Raw genomic sequence first — 21,502 nt, forward strand, 5'->3', positions numbered from 1 at the left:
AAGTGTTCCCCAAGATGCTGACGAAATAGTCAGTATCGATGAAAGCACAGCTACGCAGTTACGGAAGTTACTCAAAGAATGGAATGTGGAGTTGATGGCGGACATTACAAAACTTAATATGTACGAAGTGAAAAGGTTTGGTGTCTGAATACTGGAGAGAAGGACGTTTCCTAATACATGTTAACAAAGATATCTGGGACGAATTTCCCAATCGTGGAGTTTGGAAACCAGTACGGATCCTATAGAAACATACGAGAATTTCCGATTGCCAAAATAAACGCAGAGTGATCTGCGATTTCAGCGACGTAAATGGTTCTCAGATCAGTATCTTAATTCCTTAACACATCTTGAATTCTGTTGAGGAGATCCGTGAACTGTTCTGGCGTCATTCTTTGGTTGGTCAAAACAGCTTCTGGAATCTCAAACAATAGTTTATTTCAACAACTCTGCTGAATAGCACAGCCGGCCGATGTGGCCGAGCGGTTCTAGGCGCTTCAGTCCGGAACCGCGCTGCTGCTACGGTCGCAGGTTCGAATCCTGTCTCGGGCATGGATGTGTGTGACGTCGTTAGGTTAGTTAGGTTTAAGTAGTTCTAAGTTCTAGGGGACTGATGACCTCAGATGTTAAGTCCGATGGTGCCTAGAGCCATTTTGACCATTTGAATAGCACAGCGGATATCTTCTCTTTATTTAGTCACGAATCCACACATGATTTTTTTTCCTTTTCTTTTGTTCCGATTTGAAGCTAACAAGCATGAACTCCGACAGCTGGTGCTGAAGAAGATTTGTGCCAGTCTTCCACCATGCGATGGCAGCGACATCGAACGACGCAGTCGACAACGGCAAATTAATAAGTCTTTAGCATAATGTAGCGTTCAGCAACCGTAAATTGTTCAGACAAAAAGAACTTCAGCCTTCAATTGCAAGGTTGGAGTTGCAACTGAAGGATAAATTTCTTATTGTCTGAACGGCAAATTGCACTCGCGTGTTCAAAACATATGACGACACGCCACTGTGCGGAGGCGCGGAGAGGCGGAATTTTGCTGAAGTCAGTAGCGAGCCAGGTGTCAACTGGACATTCAAAGAAGCTACGATCCGCCTCGAAAATATCCTCCGCAGACGGGGTTTCAAGATGAAATCCATCCAACTACGGCATAAGACTCCAAAACATTCTATTAACTGCGACATTTATGGCTGTGAAAGTTCACATTTTACAATTAGACTAAGGTCTACAGTCCCTTACAGGTGTAAAGGTCAATGCAATGAAAATATATGGCCGTTTATGTCACATGTTTTGATTCTAGAAAACCTAAAGGGTACCTCCTTTAGACGTAGACCCATCAAATTTGGCGAGAACCAAGGTTTCAAGGCAAAAGTAAATAATCAAAAAATTGTTAATTTGTATTTATATCAAAGGGAAAAAATATTGCTTTTGTCATCTGTTATCCGACGTCAAAGTTGAAATTAAGACATTCTTGAGAGTCATGGAATCCCTGCGAGCGATATCTTGCCAGTATCATTGTCAATCACAGCCAAAAATCATCCAGATTCTCGATACTCGTAATGTACCAACTGTCTACATACGTAAATAAATTTGTACGGACACGTGAGTGCGTCGGTTCTACTACCACTTCTTCTACTCGTTGCGTTATATTATAACAGCCTTAATTTAATTCCCTATTCGTTGCCACAAATATGTACCGTATTTGACGATGACCATCTCTGTAACGCGCACCCATAAATCCATCTTACCTCCGTGACTAAATTTATATCATAGCACCTGTCTGGTACGTCCGTGAGTTCCCAGCATTGGGAGACAAATAATATTCCCCTTCTCACATCCTCTAACCCTGCGGTGGCCGCGCTACTTACCCCTCTGCCTCTGAGATAAGCGGCTAACTTACCTCATGGCCGAATTCGCCTACGTCAGTTAAAATTAAAAACATCTTAAAATATTACTGTCTGTGTAGGCATTTTTGTTTGTTACCAAGGAGAAGAACTACACTTTTAAGAAGTCTCAGTGTTAGTTGACGTTTTCGGAACTGTAAAATGCTGCTGAGAACCGTGCGCCGCCGTTTGACGGTCTCTGTACTATAGTAGCGGTACCGGGAAACCGGCGTCTCGTCGGCAGAAATGTGTTCGTCGCCAGGGCGACCACGTTGAAAAATTAATACTAGGCACGAAGAACAAAGATGTAGAATGTTAATAAAGTTCGTTTTATTTAAAATGTTTTAATATTTTCACGTAAGAATTCGGAAGCATTATTTAAGAGAAAGCGTACTTTTTCGAGCATTTTTGGCCAGTTTCAACTTTGAGGAGCTGTAGAATCCGGACCATAATTAGGAGAACAGTTTCCTTTGGTCAGTTTAAAGATACAACCCTTTTCCGTTTTCAGGCAGATTTTCGTTATGTTTTGATCGGTTGCTTCATGGCTATAATGTCAAAAGCAAGACCCTGCTATTGATCTTTCCGTTGTAGACACTGCGACGGAGAAAGCACGATTGTGAAGCTTGAATTTTTGTTGATTACATCGTATGTCATTACTAATCAATACTCTCCGTGTTTGTCAGTTGCGAGTTTGTAAAGCAGTTGCGTTAGTAGTCGCAGTCTATATTGTCTGAGGTGGAGCGCAGTTATACCAGCACGCCGCCACTCAGCACGCCGCCACTGGTAAGTTCACAGTAAGCGCCTATCCACCAGCGAAGAATGGCGATTTCGTAGTCGCATTCCAGTACAGCATTGCCGCGTTCATTTGTTACGGGTAGAGGGCAACCACATGCGAAATTATAACTGAACGCTCCGTATACAAGGAGCACCCAGTAAACGAACAATGAAATGTATCTTACATTTTAGCAGTAAACGAAACCGACTAGCTCGAATAAATTCTGCAGGTAAAAATAACGAATGAAATAAAACCAACTTAGTCGCTTTCGCTCCTGGCAGAGATCTCGCTACTGCTATTACTGTTGTCTACTTGGGTCTGCAACGGTCCTATTACTATGTCAAGACAGAGGGCTCTTTTTGGTCGTACCTGTTTTCAGATTCGTGCACGTGACTCACTAAAATCCTCCGTACGCTGTGCGGAAAACTTTCCAGTGCGCAGCGGCACAACTGTGACGTGTCCCTTACCGTAACAGACTTTTTCTCGTTTCCAACATAGTTATTTACAATGGTCAAATATTTTTAGTACCGTTGAATTCGCAGTCCGCCACAGGCTACCCACAGAAGTTTAATTTCCTTGCCCACTGAGCAGAATACATTTTACAGAAGGTAAATCATTTTACAGACCTGGACGCTATATCAATTCCTCCATTCCAGCCACTCCAATGTGAACACTTCCTCTGTGATAAACGTGTACATTCTCTGAGGCATAAGGCATTTCTTGTCCCTACCATCCAAACTTCCTGGAATGATTTGCGTGCCAATCGTTCAGTGTTAAAATGGTTCAAATGGCTCAACATCTGAGGCCATCAGTTCCCTAGAACTACTTAAACCAAACTAACCTAATGAGATCACACACATCCATGCCCGAAGCATGATTCGACCCTCAGACCGTAGCGGTCGCGCGGTTCCAGACTGAAGCGCCTAGAACCGCACGGCCACACCTGCCGGCTCGTTCAGTGTTACAAATGGTCTATTCGGTGTCTTATATCCTTCAAGAACACGTTTCCTTCCCCTGCTACTCGGTTACGTTTTGTCAGCATATGTTTTGTGTTGGACTTTTTGGATGTGAAGCCCTATTTCCGAATAGCGCGCAAAAGAGTTGTTTCACTCATATCAGGAGAGTCTTTCACTTCAACACTCAACTTTTCCAATACGGCTGCTACCGTTGGAAAATGTTTCTCCACATAGATGTCGTCTATTTTCCTTCTTACACTACTGCCCATTAAAATTGCTACACCAAGAAGAAATGCAGATGATATACGGGTATTCAATGGACAAATATATTATACTAGAACTGACATGTGATTACATTTTCACGCAATTTGGGTGCACCCTGAGAAATCAGTACCCAGAACAACTACCTCTGGCCGTAATAACGGCCTTGATACGCATGGGCATTGAGACAAACAGAGCTTGGATGGCGTGTACAGGTACAGCTGCCCAAGCAGCTTCAACACGATATCACAGTTCATCAAGAGTGGAGTATTATGACGAGCGTTTCTCGGCCACCATTGACCAGACGTTTTCAGTTGGTGAGAGATCTGGAGAATGTGCTGGCCAGGGCAGCAGTCGAACATTTTCTGTATTCAGAAAGGTCCGTACAGGACCTGCAACACGCGGTCGTGCATTATCCTGCTGAAATGTAGGGTTTCGCAGGGATCGAATGAAGGGTAGAGACACGGGTCGTAACACACCAGAAATGTAACGTCCACTGTTCGAAGTGGCGTCAATGCGAACAAGAGGTGACCGAGACGTGTAACCAGTGGCATCCCGTACCATCACGCCGGATGATACGCCAGTATGGCGATCACGAATACACACGCTTCCAATGTGCGTTCACCGCGATGTCACCAAACACGGATGCGGCCATCATGATGCTGTAAGCAGAACCTGGATTCATCCGAAAAAATGACGTTTTGCCATTCGTGCATCCAGGTTCGCCGATGAGTACACCATCGCAGGCTCTCCTGTCTGTGATGCAGCGTCAAGGGTAACCGCAGCCACGGTCTCCGAGCTGACAGTCCATGCTGCTGCAAACGTCGTCGATCTGTTCGTGCAGATGATTGTTGCCTTGCAAACGTCCCCATCTGTTGACTCAGGGATCGAGATTTGGCTGCACGATCCGTTACACCCATGTGGATGAGATGCCTGTCATCTCGACTGCTAGTGATACGAGGCCGTTGGCATCCAGCACGGCGTTCCGTATTACCCTCGTGAACTCACCGATTCCATATTCTGCTAACAGTCGTTGGATCTCGACCAACGCGAGCAGCACTGTCGCGATACGATAAACCGCAATCGCGATAGGCTACAATCCGATCTTTATCAAAGTCGGAAACGTGATGGTACGCATTTCTCCTCCTTACACGAAGCATCACAACAACGTTTCAGCATGCAACGCTGGTCAACTGCTGTTTGTGTACGAGAAATCGGTTGGAAACTTTCCTCATGTCAGCACGTTGTAGGTGTCACCACCGGCGCCAACCTTGTGTGAATGCTCTGAAAAGCTAATAATTTGTATATCACAGCATCTTCTTCCTGTCGGTTAAATTTCGCGTCTGTAGCACGTCATCTTCGTGGTGTAGCAATTTTAATGGCCAGTAGTGTACCTATCTCTTTGTAAACTTGTTAAATACAAACTTTTGCCGCCCGCCAGAAATCTGTTTTTGCTGATACGAAGTTCATATCTATATTCTCTCGAAATTTAGTTCCGTGTACTTTCACTAATACCGAGACATTAGGAAGTTTATACTGGCTGTGATGCGCAAATGCTAGTGTCCTGTTCTTTATCGGCCTTAAGGTAAGCACTCGCACTGATGATCATGAACTTCTCACACTTCCGTAAGTGCATGGTTTCATACAAGTACAAGGCAAGTGATTACATCACGAAGGCCATCACACGCATACACAATAAGGAATTGCGGCACGGTTGTTTTCTATGCGACGGGAAGTCCTGATGCGCACACTGCAACAATGCGTAAATGAAATGCAACCAACATATGCGAGCACGAGGCGCATAAAGACGCAAATGCAAATAAATGGCACTCCTGATATAAGAGATTTATGTAAATGTATGTGGATAAAACACAACAGTTATTAAAGGCAACAATAGAGCTGGCACTTATTCGTGTTGTTCATACGTATCTCCATTAGGCGAATTGCGGCAATCTCTCTAATCGCAATGATTACGATGAAACAACTAATCAGAAAGCTACGAAAATTCGCCTTTAAGAAGAGACTGGTTGTATCTTTAAATTGTTCAGAGGATACTGTTAACGTAAGTAACGTCTAGTTTCTGTTATGTTTCAGAATTGACACTCGTCAAAAATGCTCGAAAAAGCAAGGATTCTGTTAAGCATAACCACATATGTCGCCCCCTTTTCAACTAAAATATAATATTCTTACACCAAATGAAAGCACACAGTCGCAATATTTCGGCAGAGTACAACTCATTGATACAGCTAATATAGTTACTACCCGGCGGGGTCAGGGATTCTCTCTGCCTCGTGATGACTGGGTGTTGTGTGATGTCCTTAGGTTAGTTAGGTTTAAGTAGTTCTAAGTTCTAGGGGACTGATGACCATAGATGTTAAGTCCCATAGTGCTCAGAACCACAGTTACTTCCCCATATGTAAATGAAATACAGCAAGCAGTAAAGAAATTAAAGAATAATAAGGCTTGTGGCGAAGACCAGATATAGGCTGAGTTATTAAAGAATGGAGGCCCACAACTGGAATTAGAAATACAGGCGCTAATACACTCCTGGAAATGGAAAAAAGAACACATTGACACCGGTGTGTCAGACCCACCATACTTGCTCCGGACACTGCGAGAGGGCTGTACAAGTAATGATCACACGCACGGCACAGCGGACACACCAGGAACCGCGGTGTTGGCCGTCGAATGGCGCTAGCTGCGCAGCATTTGTGCACCGCCGCCGTCAGTGTCAGCCAGTTTGCCGTGGCATACGGAGCTCCATCGCAGTCTTTAACACTGGTAGCATGCCGCGACAGCGTGGACGTGAACCGTATGTGCAGTTGACGGACTTTGAGCGAGGGCGTATAGTGGGCATGCGGGAGGCCGGGTGGACGTACCGCCGAATTGCTCAACACGTGGGGCGTGAGGTCTCCACAGTACATCGATGTTGTCGCCAGTGGTCGGCGGAAGGTGCACGTGCCCGTCGACCTGGGACCGGACCGCAGCGACGCACGGATGCACGACAAGACCGTAGGATCCTACGCAGTGCCGTAGGGGACCGCACCGCCACTTCCCAGCAAATTAGGGACACTGTTGCTCCTGAGGTATCGGCGAGGACCATTCGCAACCGTCTCCATGAAGCTGGGCTACGGTCCCGCACACCGTTAGGCCGTCTTCCGCTTACGCCCCAACATCGTGCAGCCCGCCTCCAGTGGTGTCGCGACAGGCGTGAATGGAGGGACGAATGGAGACGTGTCGTCTTCAGCGATGAGAGTCGCTTCTGCCTTGGTGCCAATGATGGTCGTATGCGTGTTTGGCGCCGTGCAGGTGAGCGCCACAATCAGGACTGCATACGACCGAGGCACACAGGGCCAACACCCGGCATCATGGTGTGGGGAGCGATCTCCTACACTGGCCGTACACCACTGGTGATCGTCGAGGGGACACTGAATAGTGCACGGTACATCCAAACCGTCATCGAACCCATCGTTCTACCATTCCTAGACCGGCAAGGGAACTTGCTGTTCCAACAGGACAATGCACGTCCTCATGTATCCCGTGCCACCCAACGTGCTCTAGAAGGTGTAAGTCAACTACCCTGGCCAGCAAGATCTCCGGATCTGTCCCCCATTGAGCATGTTTGGGACTGGATGAAGCGTCGTCTCACGCGGTCTGCACGTCCAGCACGAACGCTGGTCCAACTGAGGCGCCAGGTGGAAATGGCATGGCAAGCCGTTCCACAGGACTACATCCAGCATCTCTACGATCGTCTCCATGGGAGAATAGCAGCCTGCATTGCTGCGAAAGGTGGATATACACTGTACTAGTGCCGACATTGTGCATGCTCTGTTGCCTGTGTCTATGTGCCTGTGGTTCTGTTAGTGTGATCATGTGATGTATCTGACCCCAGGAATGTGTCAATAAAGTTTCCCCTTCCTGGGACAATGAATTCACGGTGTTCTTATTTCAATTTCCAGGAGTGTAGAAACAATTTGGAAGACAGAAAGCATTCTGCAGATTGGAAAACTGCAATTGTGTGCCCCATGTTTATGAAGAATGATCCACTTGTTTGTGATAACTACAGAGGAATTGCCTTACTGGATGTCACTTACAAAATCTTATCGAGCTGCCTGTTAAACGGGCTGATTCCAATAACAGTAGAACCGATTGGGGACTACCAATGCGGTTTCCGCAGAAACAGATCCATATTAGATTACTTATTCACCCTAATACAAGTAACTGGGAAGGCGTCGAAACTGAATGAAGATGTCTACATATTATTCGTAGATTTTAAAAAGGTCTATGACAGCATACACTGACAGACACTCCTAAATATAATTAAGGAATTTAAAATACCATTAAAATTAATCAGATTAGTTAAAATGTGTATAGACGAAATCTTATGTCGCATAAAGACACCGGTAGAAGAAAGTGAAGATTTTAAGGTGTACACCGGACTGAGACAAGGAGATGCCATTTCACCTATTTTATTTAACCTTGTCCTAGAGAAGATCGGTAGAGATTTTTCTAAAACCAGTCCACAAGGGATCCAGCTACAGAATGTGAACATTACTAGACTTTCCTATGTAGATGATGTAGCACTAATAAGCAGCTCCAAAACAGAATTAATCAGAATTCTGCAAAACTATTATAAAATTGCTGAGAAAACAGAATTACATGTTAATGAAGAAAAGACAGAATACCTGCCCATAAGTAAAAAATCAGAAAAGATGCACCTCTGACTGTAGATGGATTCAATTTCAAGACTGTTGACCACTTCAAGTACCTAGGAAGTCTTTTTAGTAATAACAACAGAACAGGTATAGAAATAGATGCCCGTTTGACAACAGAAAACAAGACACCTTTTAGTTTCATTAAAATTCTAAGAAAAAGATCACTTAGTAGTAACTTCAAAATCCGCTTATATCAATCGACCATTATACCTGTGATGTTATATGGATGTGAAACATTAATATTTAGAAATAAAGATGGAGAAAAACTGTTAATATTCTAAAGAAAAGTACTAAGGAAAATTTTTGAGCCTGTATATGACGAAAATAACATGGAATGGAGAATAAGAAGAAATGAAGAATTAAGAGGGATGTACAAACACCGAAACATCGTCGAGATGCTCAAGAGAAGAAGGTTGAATTGGACAGGGCATATAGCAAGGATGACAGAGAATAGACTACCTAGAATGCCATTCAGCAGAACAATAGATGGAACGGGAGGAAGACCCAGAATCAGATGGCAGGATAACATTCGGGACGACACAACTAGGATGAACAGCAACAGCAACTGGACAAACAGTGCACTGGACAGACAGAAGTGGAAGAGGCTCATGCACCAAGCGTATTGCCACATGTAAAGTAAAGTAACGTAAGTACAACTCATTGATGTTCGTCGTGGCGTGAAACCAGAATATGACCACAAAGTCACTGGGTAATCAATTTGAACTGGATAATAGGGATGGGTACGAAATCACGTGAATGTTACAAATCACAGGTTATTGAGAAGTCACAGCTTTCTTATTTACAAGTTATCGTATCTGGCTGTGATTTCAGTCATGCTGTTTCAACTGTTATGATGTTATTTCGACCGTTCTCAAGGACGATATAAGTCAAAAGTAACAACTAAAAGTAGCATTATAACATTAGCCGCCGAGTGCCGCCTGTTTACCGACGTTACAAGCAACGGTCGATTGATCTGTGGGGGAGTGTCACAGGGTAAAATTGGTAACATTTCCGGTAGTGAAAGCACTTGAGCGGAGGATGTCATCGACTTGCAAGTTTTCACAAACTTAGAATGTAACCTCTCCTCAGACGAACATTGTTTAAAGAAGCAGTGGCAAGTTCTACAGTTCCGCTGACAACGGTATATATATATATATATATATATATATATATATATATATATATATATATATATATATATATATATACAGGGTGAGTCACCTAACGTTACCGCTGGATATATTTCGTAAACCACATCAAATACTGACGAATCGATTCCACAGACCGAACGTGAGGAGAGGGGCTAGTGTAATTTGTTAATACAAACCGTAAAAAAATGCACGGAAGTATGTTTTTTAACACAAACCTACGTTTTTTTAAATGGAACCCCGTTAGTTTTGTTAGTACATATGAACATATAAACAAATACGTAATCAGTGGCGTTTGTTGCATTGTAAAATGTTAATTACATCCGGAGATATTGTAACCTAAAGTTGACGCTTGAGTACCACTCCTCCGCTGTTCGATCGTGTGTATCGAAGAGCACCGAATTACGTAGGGATCCAAAAGGAACGGTGATGGACCTTAGGTACAGAAGAGACTGGAACAGCACATTACGTCCACATGCTAACACCTTCTTAGTGGTCTTTTTCACTGACGCACATGTACATTACCATGAGGGGTGAAGTACACGTACACACGTGGTTTCCGTTTTCAATTACGGAGTGGAATAGAGTGTGTCCCGACATGTCAGGCCAATAGATGTTCAATGTGGTGGCCATCATTCGCTGCACACAATTGCAATCTCTGGCGAAATGAATGTCGTACACGCCGCAGAACATCTGGTGTGATGTCGCCGCAGGCTGCCACAATACGTTGTTTCATATCCTCTGGGGTTGTAGACACATCACGGTACACATTCTCCTTTAACGTACCCCACAGAAAGAAGTCCAGAGGTGTAAGATCAGGAGAACGGGCTGGCCAATTTATGCGTCCTCCACGTCCTATGAAACGCCCGTGGCCCGTGTTTGTTACAACACGCACCTGAACGTCGGAGGGTGCAAGCGTCAACTTTAGGTTACAATATCTCCGGATGTAATTAACATTTTACAATGTAAGAAACGGCACTGATTACGTATTTGTTTATATGTTCAGATGTGCTAACAAAACTAGCGTGGTTCCGTTTAAAAAAAGGTAGGTTTGTGTTAAAAAACGTACTTCCGTGCATTTTTGTATGGTTTGTATTAAACAATTACACTAGCCCCTCTCCTCACGTTCGGTCTGTGGAACCGGTTCGTCAGTATTTGATGTGGTTTACAAAATATATCCAGCGGTAACGTTAGGTGACTCACGCTGTATATATGACAGCGGTGAAGAAAAGCAGCTACACTCGTAGAAAGGAGGTAGCCCCACAAACCATTTTTTTGTACAAGACTGCCTGCACTGCAGAGTACTTTGCACACGCCAATATGACGTGTTTCAGATCCGCCACCAGCGTCGTGTCCTGATAAGTGTCCAGAAGCGATGGTTTTCGACCGGCCTCGTGTGGATAAGAGAGGTCACATGATGTCTACTTAGTTTCACCGAGATAAACCCCGGCTGCGAAGAGACGTTCGGTTGTATGGCCGCTCTCATAGTTCTGGAATACGTGCCACCCACAACTCCATTCGACATAAGTAGCGTCCCTGACCGTCGACATTCGTATAAGGGATTGACGCTGGGTGGAACTGTCCTTCTAGAGTAATGCTCCTCTTAGAGAGGCGGTCAGTAGTTTCATTATGGAAAATGCCAAGATGCCCTTTCGTCCAAAATGAGGGGACGTCAATGAACAAAGTCCGCCTGTCTGTTATGGCCTCCAAGACATATCTATTGGTCTGTTTACCAAAGGAACCCTGTACCAGCTTCTGCAACATACACTCATGCTCATAAATTAGGGATAATTGCAGAATGTGGTGCAACACAACGTGGCACTGCACAAAACTGGCGCTAATAGCATAGGCACATAAGGAACACATACGACACAGATCTGTAAGTCCACGGTATTGGTGATAAGTTGAGAAAACCGTCCCGAAACACATGTGTTAAATGACGTCACGGTTTCCTGCGCATGTACCCCGACACCAGTGTGGGATATGATCACCATGCACACGTACACACGCCGCACAACTGGTTGGCATGCTCTGGATCAGGTGGTCGAGCAGTTGCTGGGGTTTAGCCTCCCATTCTTGCACCAGTGCCTGTCGGATCTCTTGAAGTGTCGTAGGGGTTTGAAGATGTGCAGCGATACGTCGACAGAGAGCATCCCAGACGTGCTCGATGGGGTTTAGGTCTGGAAAACAGGCAGGCCACTCCATTCGCCTGATATCTTCTGTTTCAAGGTACTCCTCCACGATGGCAGTTCGGTGGAGCCGTGCGTTATCATTCATCAGGAGGAAGGTGGGACCCACTGCAGCCCTGAAAAGGCGGACATACTGGTGCAAAGTAACGTCTCGATACACCTGACAAAGACATGTGTACATGCATCATAATCCCATCCCACACCATCAAACCACGACCTCCATGCAGGTCCCTTTCAAGGACATTAAGGGGTTGTTATCTGGTTCTTGGTTCACGCCAGATGAAAACCCGACGAAAATCACTGTTCAGATTATACCTGGACTCGTCCGTGAACATAACCTGGGACCACTGTTCCAATGACCATGTACTGTGTTCTTGACACCAGGCCTTACGGGCTCTCCTGTGACCAGGGGTCAGTGGAATGCACCTTGCAGGTCTCTGGGCGAAGAAACCATGTCTGTTCAGTCATCTGTAGACTGTGTGTCTGGAGACAACTGTTACAGCGGCTACGGTAAGGTCCCGAGCAAGGCTACCTGCAGTACTGCGTAGCCGTCTTGGGGGCACTGAAGATGAGATATCGGTCTCCTTGTGGTGTTGTACACTGTGGACGTCCCGTACTGTAGCGCCTGGACACGTTTCCTGTCTACTGGAATAGTTGCCATAATCTTGAGATGGCACATGGAGGGGCCGTGCTACGACCTGCTTTGTTTGACCAGCCTCCAGTCGCCCTGATATTCTACCCCTTATAACGTCATCAATGTGTATTCTTTGAGCCAACCCTCGTCCGGCCATCCTGATTTAGGTTTTCCGTGATATCCCTAAATCGCTTCAGACAAATGCCGGTATGGTTCCTTTGGAAGGGCACAGCCGACTTCCTTCCCCGTCCTCCCTAATCCAATGAGACCAATGAGCTCGCTGTTTGGTCTCTTCCTCAAGCAATCCAATCCAAACAATCCTTTGAGTCAGTTTCAAGAGACAGTCACCATTAGCACGTCTGAAAATGTCTGCATACTTACTCGCTGCACCGTACCCTGACAAGCACCAACACTCCTCTGCATATGTGGACTGCTGCCAGCGCCACCGTGCGACGACCGCAGTTCAAATGCACCGCATGATCATACCCCGAGGTGATTTAAACCTGCAAACCGCCCACCAGAGCGTTGTTTCACCATGTATCAGCATTATCCTTAATTTACGAGCATGAGTGTACTTTGGGGATCGCTGAGGATCAATACGAACCGGAAAGTGTGCGTGTCATTATAAATAGTCTCCCCGTGGCCAATATCGGGTAAGAAAGTGCTCCAGGTCGTGATTAATCTTCACCCCCGTTCTGATATCGAATGGCAAGTGCGGCACCGGCGCTAGAGTGAAGAACGCACCAAACGGAGGGCGAAAGCAAAGGAGGTTCGGGTCTTGTAGGATGAGCGGTAAAAGATGCTGCTATTTCCCATAGCTGCGAATTAGTATGGGACTTCGCTTGTGAGGCACCTGTGTGAGTCCCCACGGGACTACTGCCTTGAGGGAAGCACAATCAAATATGGGAGAACAACTAAAGAGAGTTCTCCCCCGGTAGCTGAGTGGTCAGCGCGACAGAATGTCAATCCTAAGGGCCCGGGTTTGATTCCCGGCTGGGTCGGAGATTTTCTCAGCTCAGGGACTGGGTGTTGTGTTGTCCTAATCATCATCATTTCATCCTCATCGACGCGAAAGTCGCCGAAGTGGCGTCTCATCGAAAGACTTGCACCAGGCGAAAGGTCTACCCGACGGGAGGCCCTAGTCACACGACATTATTAAAGAGAAAATTGTCGGACTACATCTGGTGACGTATGGCGAGTGGCACTGCAGACGTTTTCACTAACAGTGCTTTGGTGGGAGTTGATTGCATGGTTCCAAGAACAACACACGAAGCATCCTATAATGGACGACATCGACTTTACAAAACGTCGATTTCGTCGCGTTGCCACAGACGATGTTTCCATAATCTAAGACAGAGCATTCTTTTTTATAGAGATGGGGCCCCTCCACGCCAGCACCAACGTGGTGACCAGACTAAAAGTTCTACAGTCACCTCCGTCAACATATTAGTTATCTAATAGGTGGGTCACAGGATGCTGGGCTGTGATGTCCGTGCGTCTGGGTAAGGCTACGCATTAACACGGTCCATCAGGTGATAGATGGTGGACGAAACGCGAATGAGGGTAGCAATTTGAAGAGCAGAGGGAAAAAAGTGCCAAGGCTCGTGTCGTGGGAAAAAAAACCTCTTCGACAGTGGGATAGGTAGTAAAAGCAGTAGTGGGTTACTATCTGCGATAGTTCATGCAAGGTTGGATTTGTTAGTACGGGTATCATGCATCATTACCGTGGAAAGCGATGGCGATGTATCCCAGTTGATGCAGCCGCTACATTCCTGGAACAATCAAGATCGTTATACAGTAGTGGGAGATCGGCCATAGATCATCTCACTGTGTGAGGGATGTGTGGAGCTTGTCTGCATGCAGTGTACGGTACGGCTTCCCTGCGTGGTGCCAGTAAGTCGGCAGTGTGTTCCAGATGGATATCCAGTAATGGCGTCTGATTAACCTGTACCGTTGTGTTTGCGTGTGCTTGGCCATAGATGTTAGGTCCTTTCAAGTATGTCTTTTGGTCTTTTACGTTTCCATCTATGGTTGTGGTCGTAGTTCCCCAGATTCAGAATAAACGGGTTCTGTGAATGTCTGGAGTTTCTGTATAGTCTTGTGGTGAGTTTGTGGAATACCTCCGTGAGAGTCTCAAGTCGGTATTCCAGATGAAGGTCCGCGATGCGTGTGTATTGTAGAGCATTGCTTATGATTTTGAGTACATTGTTTTGTAAGAGCTGCAGACAGTTCGAGACAGAGTTAAGAGGTCTGCCCGTTCTACGCCTCACCAAACTGTAGCAACCATATGCGGCCCCCCACTGATCTGATAGCGGACCGCCCCTCATAGTTCGTTCTTGCAATCTTTTTCTTTTTACTGATCTTTCACTCCTTTCCAGGAGAGGGCAACAGCTAGCAGACCTTAGTTCTTTCGAGAATACATTGTTGTACCTCTGTTTCTTAAATGGAGTGAATATTAGTAAAATAAATGGTGCAAACTAATTAAGTATGTGGCGTTTTGCCCCCTCTTACGGCCCTTACTTTGTGAAAGTCACGGGTTGTGGCCCGCTACACTGGCAAGTGGTTACACCTCTGATTTAGCCCAACCTTAGTGCAGACGGAAAGTGTTGTAGCAGTGGGGGGTGAGCCGGCCGTTGGTGGCCAAGCGTTTCTAGGCGCTTCGGTCTGGAACCGTTCAACCGCTACGTCGCAGGTTCGATCCTGCCTCGGGCATGGATGTGTGTGATGTCCTTAGGTTAGTTAGGTTTAAGTAGTTCTAAGTTCTAGAGGACTGATGACCTGAGATGTTAAGTCCCATTGTGCTCAGAGCCATTTGAACCATTTTTAGTGGGGGGGGGGGGGGGGGGGGGGTGAAGGTCTGGTAGCGGCTATACAGCAAGCCTCGTGGGTTGAGTGGATGCGTGTTGTGGTCCCTGAGTGAGTCTCACCCCATTATTTCTACGTAAATACTTATCCTAATGTGATCTTGAAGTACAATGTATTCAGTTTATTCAGTTGCAGGGAAATGGCGGGTAGGCAAATGCCAGGTTAGAGTCTTGGTTCAAAACACATGTTAAACCTGTCAAGAACAGTATCTGGGTTCGGTGCAGAGGATGACAAAGTGCGTTGTTCGGTTCCAGATGTGGTGTACTGCGAGCACGCCGCGAGGCCTCAAGTGGGCCCTGGAGGACGAGCACGCGCCCAACCATGTGAGGGTGCAGGGCACGCTCTCCAACCTGCCCAACTTCGCCGAGGCCTTCAGCTGTCCAAATGGGTCGCGCATGAACCCTAACAACCGCTGCAAGCTCTGGTAGACGGCCATCACCTCGATCGGACTCCGCAAATGGTCAGACGAACTTCGCCTGTGGAATCCACCTCCACCTGATCCTCAAGGAAGAAGGGGCCAAGTTAAGGGGGGGGGGGGCGGGGGGGGGCGGTAGGACGTCAAACGGACCGACTCGGTGCAGGAGAGGCAGCACAGGGCATTTTAATTTCCACTGTCTATACTTTTACAAAAAAATTCATAAAACTTTGTCAGAATGACCAGGAAGGACTCAGAATTCACACTCATAGCAGTGGAAGTTCGGAAACATAACGAAATAATTTTTTTACATGTGAAATTTCATCATTTTTTTCACTTACTAATGGCAGTATTTGTTGCTATAGGTACACATATAAACACAACTATCACTAGAAGAACGCCAAAAAGAAAAAGAAAACAGAATATTGCTGTTATGGTAACTGAATGAATCCGTTTCTTCAGGGTGTCACGAAACTGAAATTTTATTTTGTTTACGCGAAACATTACGAAATTTATCGATCTATCTTATCGATGTTGTAATTATCAATAATTAAATAAGGTCTTTTAAGAAGATTACTTATGACAATCGAGATCTTTGACCTCGTCCTTCCACTGAAACACCGTAATTGCTTCAAAAGACTTTTCAAAAATCGAGCCAAAATTAAAATGCGTTGTGTTCTCATATCTGGCCTTGTAGGAGTAATATATATATGGAAGGTTTCAGCCACACATACTATATCACTGGGAACAAGAGGTGGCTTTGATTTCCAGTATACTTTAGTATAACTGGGGTGGATAAGAACTTGAACAACACGAAGAAGGCTGCTGAAAAAAGTTACAGGCAAAAAAAAATCTTTGTGGGAAGGGAAGGATAATTTCAAACAATTTTATGTAGTGGCCCAATACTTCTCTTGCTCTTAATCAGAGCCAACTTTTATTACGTAGAATTTTAGGTTATAGTTTAGACAGAAATTTTAATCAAATGCAGTAGTCATGAAGTAGATCGAATGGTCACAATCGATCTCGGATTTTTGAAACGAGCGGCGAGTTCAGTACTCGCGTTGTACCTCCTAAATCTGTTGACAAAACTCTTTGCGCCTATGTAGCAACTTAACGTCGTATTATGTATCGGAATAAAGTAAAAATTCTTAAACTGACCAATGCTAACAAATATGACATCTTTGAAGCAGTATATAATATGTTTCTCGTTTTATGTGCCCATTTCCTTAGATCATCATCCCAGCAACTCGAAATTTCAGTCTTCAACGTATGTTGAGAGTAGCAGTGTAATTCACCTGTGAACCAAAAAAAGATGTGTGTTAGAACACCTTTCAGGTTCCTGTTACGCATTTGCTCCATATTAGCAGAGCAATTTGTACATAGGAAACATTCTAAGACGACAAATCTAGGTGTCAGTCCTTGTTAAGTGCCGCCTGCGTATTAGAAATAGACGATTACTTAATGGTTTACTCGGACTGAATGGGTTAATGTTCAGTTTTTTTCCGAGCTTCTCTTAAATAACATAGACTTAAAAATCGAAAATCAGCAGTGTGCTTTCTTTTACGCACGGTGCACTGTATCGAAAACATGCTTCAAAGCTGAAATTTCGAAGTCACCGAAACCTTTTTACGCTCACTCTTTGCAAATGTGTGTAATTCGTAATTCTTGGACAATAACCATTCCTACGTGGTCCTTAAATTTACTGGTACGTGTATTATGCCGTGTTCAGTAAACGGAACGCATACTATGAGAACTGATAATTACCACACGGCTACGAAATAGAAGATCTTAAATCCAAGGATCTGTTTCTTTTAAAAACTACAAAAAGCAGAATGGGTGTCTCTCCCCTTCTCTGAAGATCAACACCGGACCATTAACAGCCCCTTGGAAGGTTACAGGTCGAATTAGTACTAATGGCGGCGCATTCCTTTCCCATTACGGCAGCCTTGCACCACATGAGCTGGACGCAAATCTTAAAATGGACGGCACTCGATGAGAACTGCAGTTTACCCCGATGCAGCGGACCACAGCACATTCTGAGAGATGTTAGCTGGCGCATTGTTGTTTAAATGTGCCAACAATGAATCGCAATACGAAGTATCTGAATACAGCAAATTTCAACATGCTTATCCACTGCTATTTCTGGAAGTTCAGACGCTAAAGTTGTACAGTCATACAAAATTAGTGTAATAAATGCCTGGCATTATTTGAAATAGTACAAAGCAGATGTCAGAGGTAGAAAGGCAATGGTCGTCAGTCCTGCGCGCCTACAAGGCAGAATTAACAGCAGGGATTCATAAGACCCACGGACGTGAGGAGGGTTTCGTCACGCTGGGAAGGTAGATTCTCATTTCACAGCACATCGAATGCGTTGTTATGGAGAAGCTAAATACTTGTGACAGACAAGTGTACAAATGTCAATGCTACTCGTTTCATTCGCGGTAAAATAAGCTATACTCTTAGGTTTATGCTTAAAGAAACCCTCGGAAATAGTGACATATTCGAGAAAAGGGACAAATATTTTTGACACCGCGCAGAAATTTCAGCTGTCTTCTTCGGTCCTACCTAAACACACCTTCGAAAATATTCAGAAAAAAATAACCAAATATTTTTGACAAAGGAGGAATGTAAATGTCAATGCCATTGTTTCATTCGCAACAGTTTCTTCTTTCGTTTATTTAATCATGCAGAAGCCACAAAGTCGATGAAACTCATTCTTGAGAGAGCAACCTCTTACATGTAAATAACATCGTATATTGCAAAATATAGTTCTATTACATGAATAGGAAAGTCCCAGAAAGTGTTACAAACGTGAAGACGGAAAAAAGAGCGTATAGTGGGACACGAACATGATCCATCGACTCTGTAATTGCGCCTCTCTAACCACCTGACGTCTGCGATCACATACGACTCTGTGTATTACTATTTTTCACTTCACTACCCCTTAAATGTTTTTACTGCGGATGTGTCATTAATTGTTTATTAAACATACTGTATCCAGAGTGATATGCTTGCGATAAATCTTCAATGCGTCATTGCCCTGAAACTGAATACTCTCGGAACACGCTAGTTCTAATACGGAAACAAAGGAATACGATGAATCCAATATGGCGTCTCAAAAGTAATGAGTGATGGACGTCACATGACTGATTTCCGATTTGAGCCGAACGCCAGCCGTATGCCATTGTATGTCCTCAATTTAGTCATTCGTGTCTTGGGCTGTCTTGCCCCTCTCCTCCGCGAGTGGGCAGTGCCTGGTGGATGATTGGCGACTGTCGGCGGCTGAACGGTCTGTTCCTTTGTGCAGGAAGAGATAGTTAGCGCTGTCTCTGTATGTCTATCTTTATACAAGATGATCGCAGCATTTCAGCTGTTCAGTATAAATGTCAAATCAAAATACCTTCAGCTGTTTAAATTTGCAGTTTTATTTTATTCGTGCAGCCATCTTGAAGTGATGGTCAAAGGCGTTTTCTTTTTTTTTTTTTAATTTTTGTGGTAAGTTCCCATCGGACCAGTCTGCTGAGGTCATCGGTCCCTAGGCATACACACTACTTAATCTAACTTAATTAATCTAACTTACAACAAACACACCCATGCCCGAGGAAGGACTCAAACCTTCGCAGGGGGAACCGGGCGAATCGTGACAAGGCGCCGCTGACCGTGCGGCTACCCCGCTCGGCAATGATCAAAGGAATTGCTGTGTTAAAAAGAAATCTATGGACACCAATAACTGAATTCTAACCCTATTTCGGCTGGGTAGGATTCATCCTAAATTTCAGTCAGGGGGGCTGAAAATGGCCTATTGTAACGCTGACATTGGTTGTACAAACAAAACTAGAAAATTAGGTAACTGAAGTAGTTTTGATTTGACACTTAATTAGCGCTGTGGGCCACTGGTGAGCGCTACACGGCTGACACATTTAGCGTTCATATAGTTGTGCGACAAGGAGTTGGTTCTCCGGTGGTTTGTACGTAACGGAATTACAGAGGCTTCACACGGTTTTTAACAGGATGATAATGGGGATGAGAATGAATCGTTGGCAACAGATTCAGAACTCGGATTAGTATTTAAATTCGACGGCATTAGCTGATAAACGAAAGACTGGCTTCAGAAAAGGAAACAAAGTCGAATGCGCTTGAAAATAAACATCGAACTGGGATGAAATTCAGCAAATATTGCAATGGATATGAGAGAAAACATGGAGTAGATTGAAGTCACAACGAAACTGGATCAGCACCAAGAGCAAGTACAAACCAAGTCTTCATTACCAAGCCTTGAGGTGAATTTCCAATACTATCTATCTATCTATCTATCAGCCCGGTATTCACCTAGTGGGATGTGGAAAACCGCCTAAAAATCACATCCTGGCTGGCCGGCACATCGGCCCTCGTCGGCTATCCGTCGGGCGGATTCGATTCGGGGCCGGCGCGCCTACCCGAGTCCAGGAAGCAGCGCTTTTTTTTTGTTTTGTTTTTAAAGGTGTAGCGTGGGCAGAGGTCGTACTTGGAGGCCTGGCCATGGAGTCCCCGTCTCCTGACAGGGTAAGGGAGAGGCAGCGGGAAGGAAACATTGCACAATTATGTAATTTTTTTATTAGTAAGAATAATATTTAATTTATTCATTTAATTTTAATGTCCCAAAAGAAAAATCATATATGAAAAAGAAGGGAAAGAGATATAGGGACGAAGTGACATCCTCGACACTTCACTGGGAGTAAATCCTATCCCTCGAAACAACGTAAACCTGGGACTCCCCACTGCTTCGGAGGGGGGGGGGGGGGGGGGGGTTATGAAACATGCTGCCTAGAAAGTTTGCAAAATGCGTTTTATATTTAGAGTGGCGTCGGATGATTTCGTGTTGTTCTAGCAGATAATGCCAATAGTCCATGCCCGATATCAAGGTCCGCGAGAGCACGTAGTGCGATGCGTGTCCTCCAATTCATCGGATTGCCGATGTTTTTTGTGAGGGGAAAAAGACAGCGTCAGGGAAAAACAAAGCGTCCGTCGTGATCGTGGAGTCGTCGGTGCGTCGGGGGAGGGCCATGATGCGTTGTGTCAGCCGCCAGACATCCTTTGCCCCACCGCACGGCAGACAATGTTCGTCGGTGTCCTGCATGCCACATATAAGGCAGAGTGAGGAATCTACCACGTGAATGTCGTATAATCATGGCGGTAGACTGTCTTGTGGTTGATGAATGTACACCATGACGATCTCGCTGCCGTGGTGAGGAGAGGCGTATGGACAGCTCGCCAAATCTGTTGCCAGTCTCGCGTTGGGTATTTAAGTTCGACAACATTGCTGCCGTGATGACGCCGCAAGTATCGATATATCTCACTAGTAGTGGGGATTCTTGTAGAAGCGCTCTCGGCTACCCTGGAGGGTGTGAATTTCCAACACTAATATTCCCAAAAGGATCCCCGAGAAAGTCCACCGAATGTCGTTACTCTAGCGACATCAAAGAGTCCACGTCCCTGAAGGTCAGTTTTCATCCATGTCCCCGCTCCCTTGCGTTATGTGTACAAACTACACGCACCCGCGTTTAGCAAGCATCCTCACGGCCTTGTCCCACAATATGACGGTTCGCTGAATGTTGAAGGCAAGCTTATCCCTCGAGGTGGCGTAGCGATGGTCGGACGGCAAGAAGGTTAGCTGATTCT

The 21,502-nt window shown here is 45.1% G+C and overlaps 1 protein-coding gene across 1 annotated transcript in view; it reads left to right on the forward strand.

Annotated features, from left to right (window-relative positions):
• Window positions 1-15,857, forward strand: part of LOC124550796 (neprilysin-1-like) — a 487,987-nt gene extending 472,130 nt beyond the window's left edge. The window contains exon 21 of the mRNA XM_047125521.1: window positions 15,684-15,857. Coding sequence (XP_046981477.1) covers window positions 15,684-15,857 — 174 coding nt within the window. The remainder of the gene's footprint in view (window positions 1-15,683) is intronic.
• Window positions 15,858-21,502: the final 5,645 nt, after the last annotated feature.

This window comes from Schistocerca americana, chromosome 9 (genome assembly GCF_021461395.2).
Source record: "Schistocerca americana isolate TAMUIC-IGC-003095 chromosome 9, iqSchAmer2.1, whole genome shotgun sequence".
In the NCBI taxonomy this organism is placed as follows: Eukaryota; Metazoa; Arthropoda; class Insecta; order Orthoptera; family Acrididae; genus Schistocerca; species Schistocerca americana.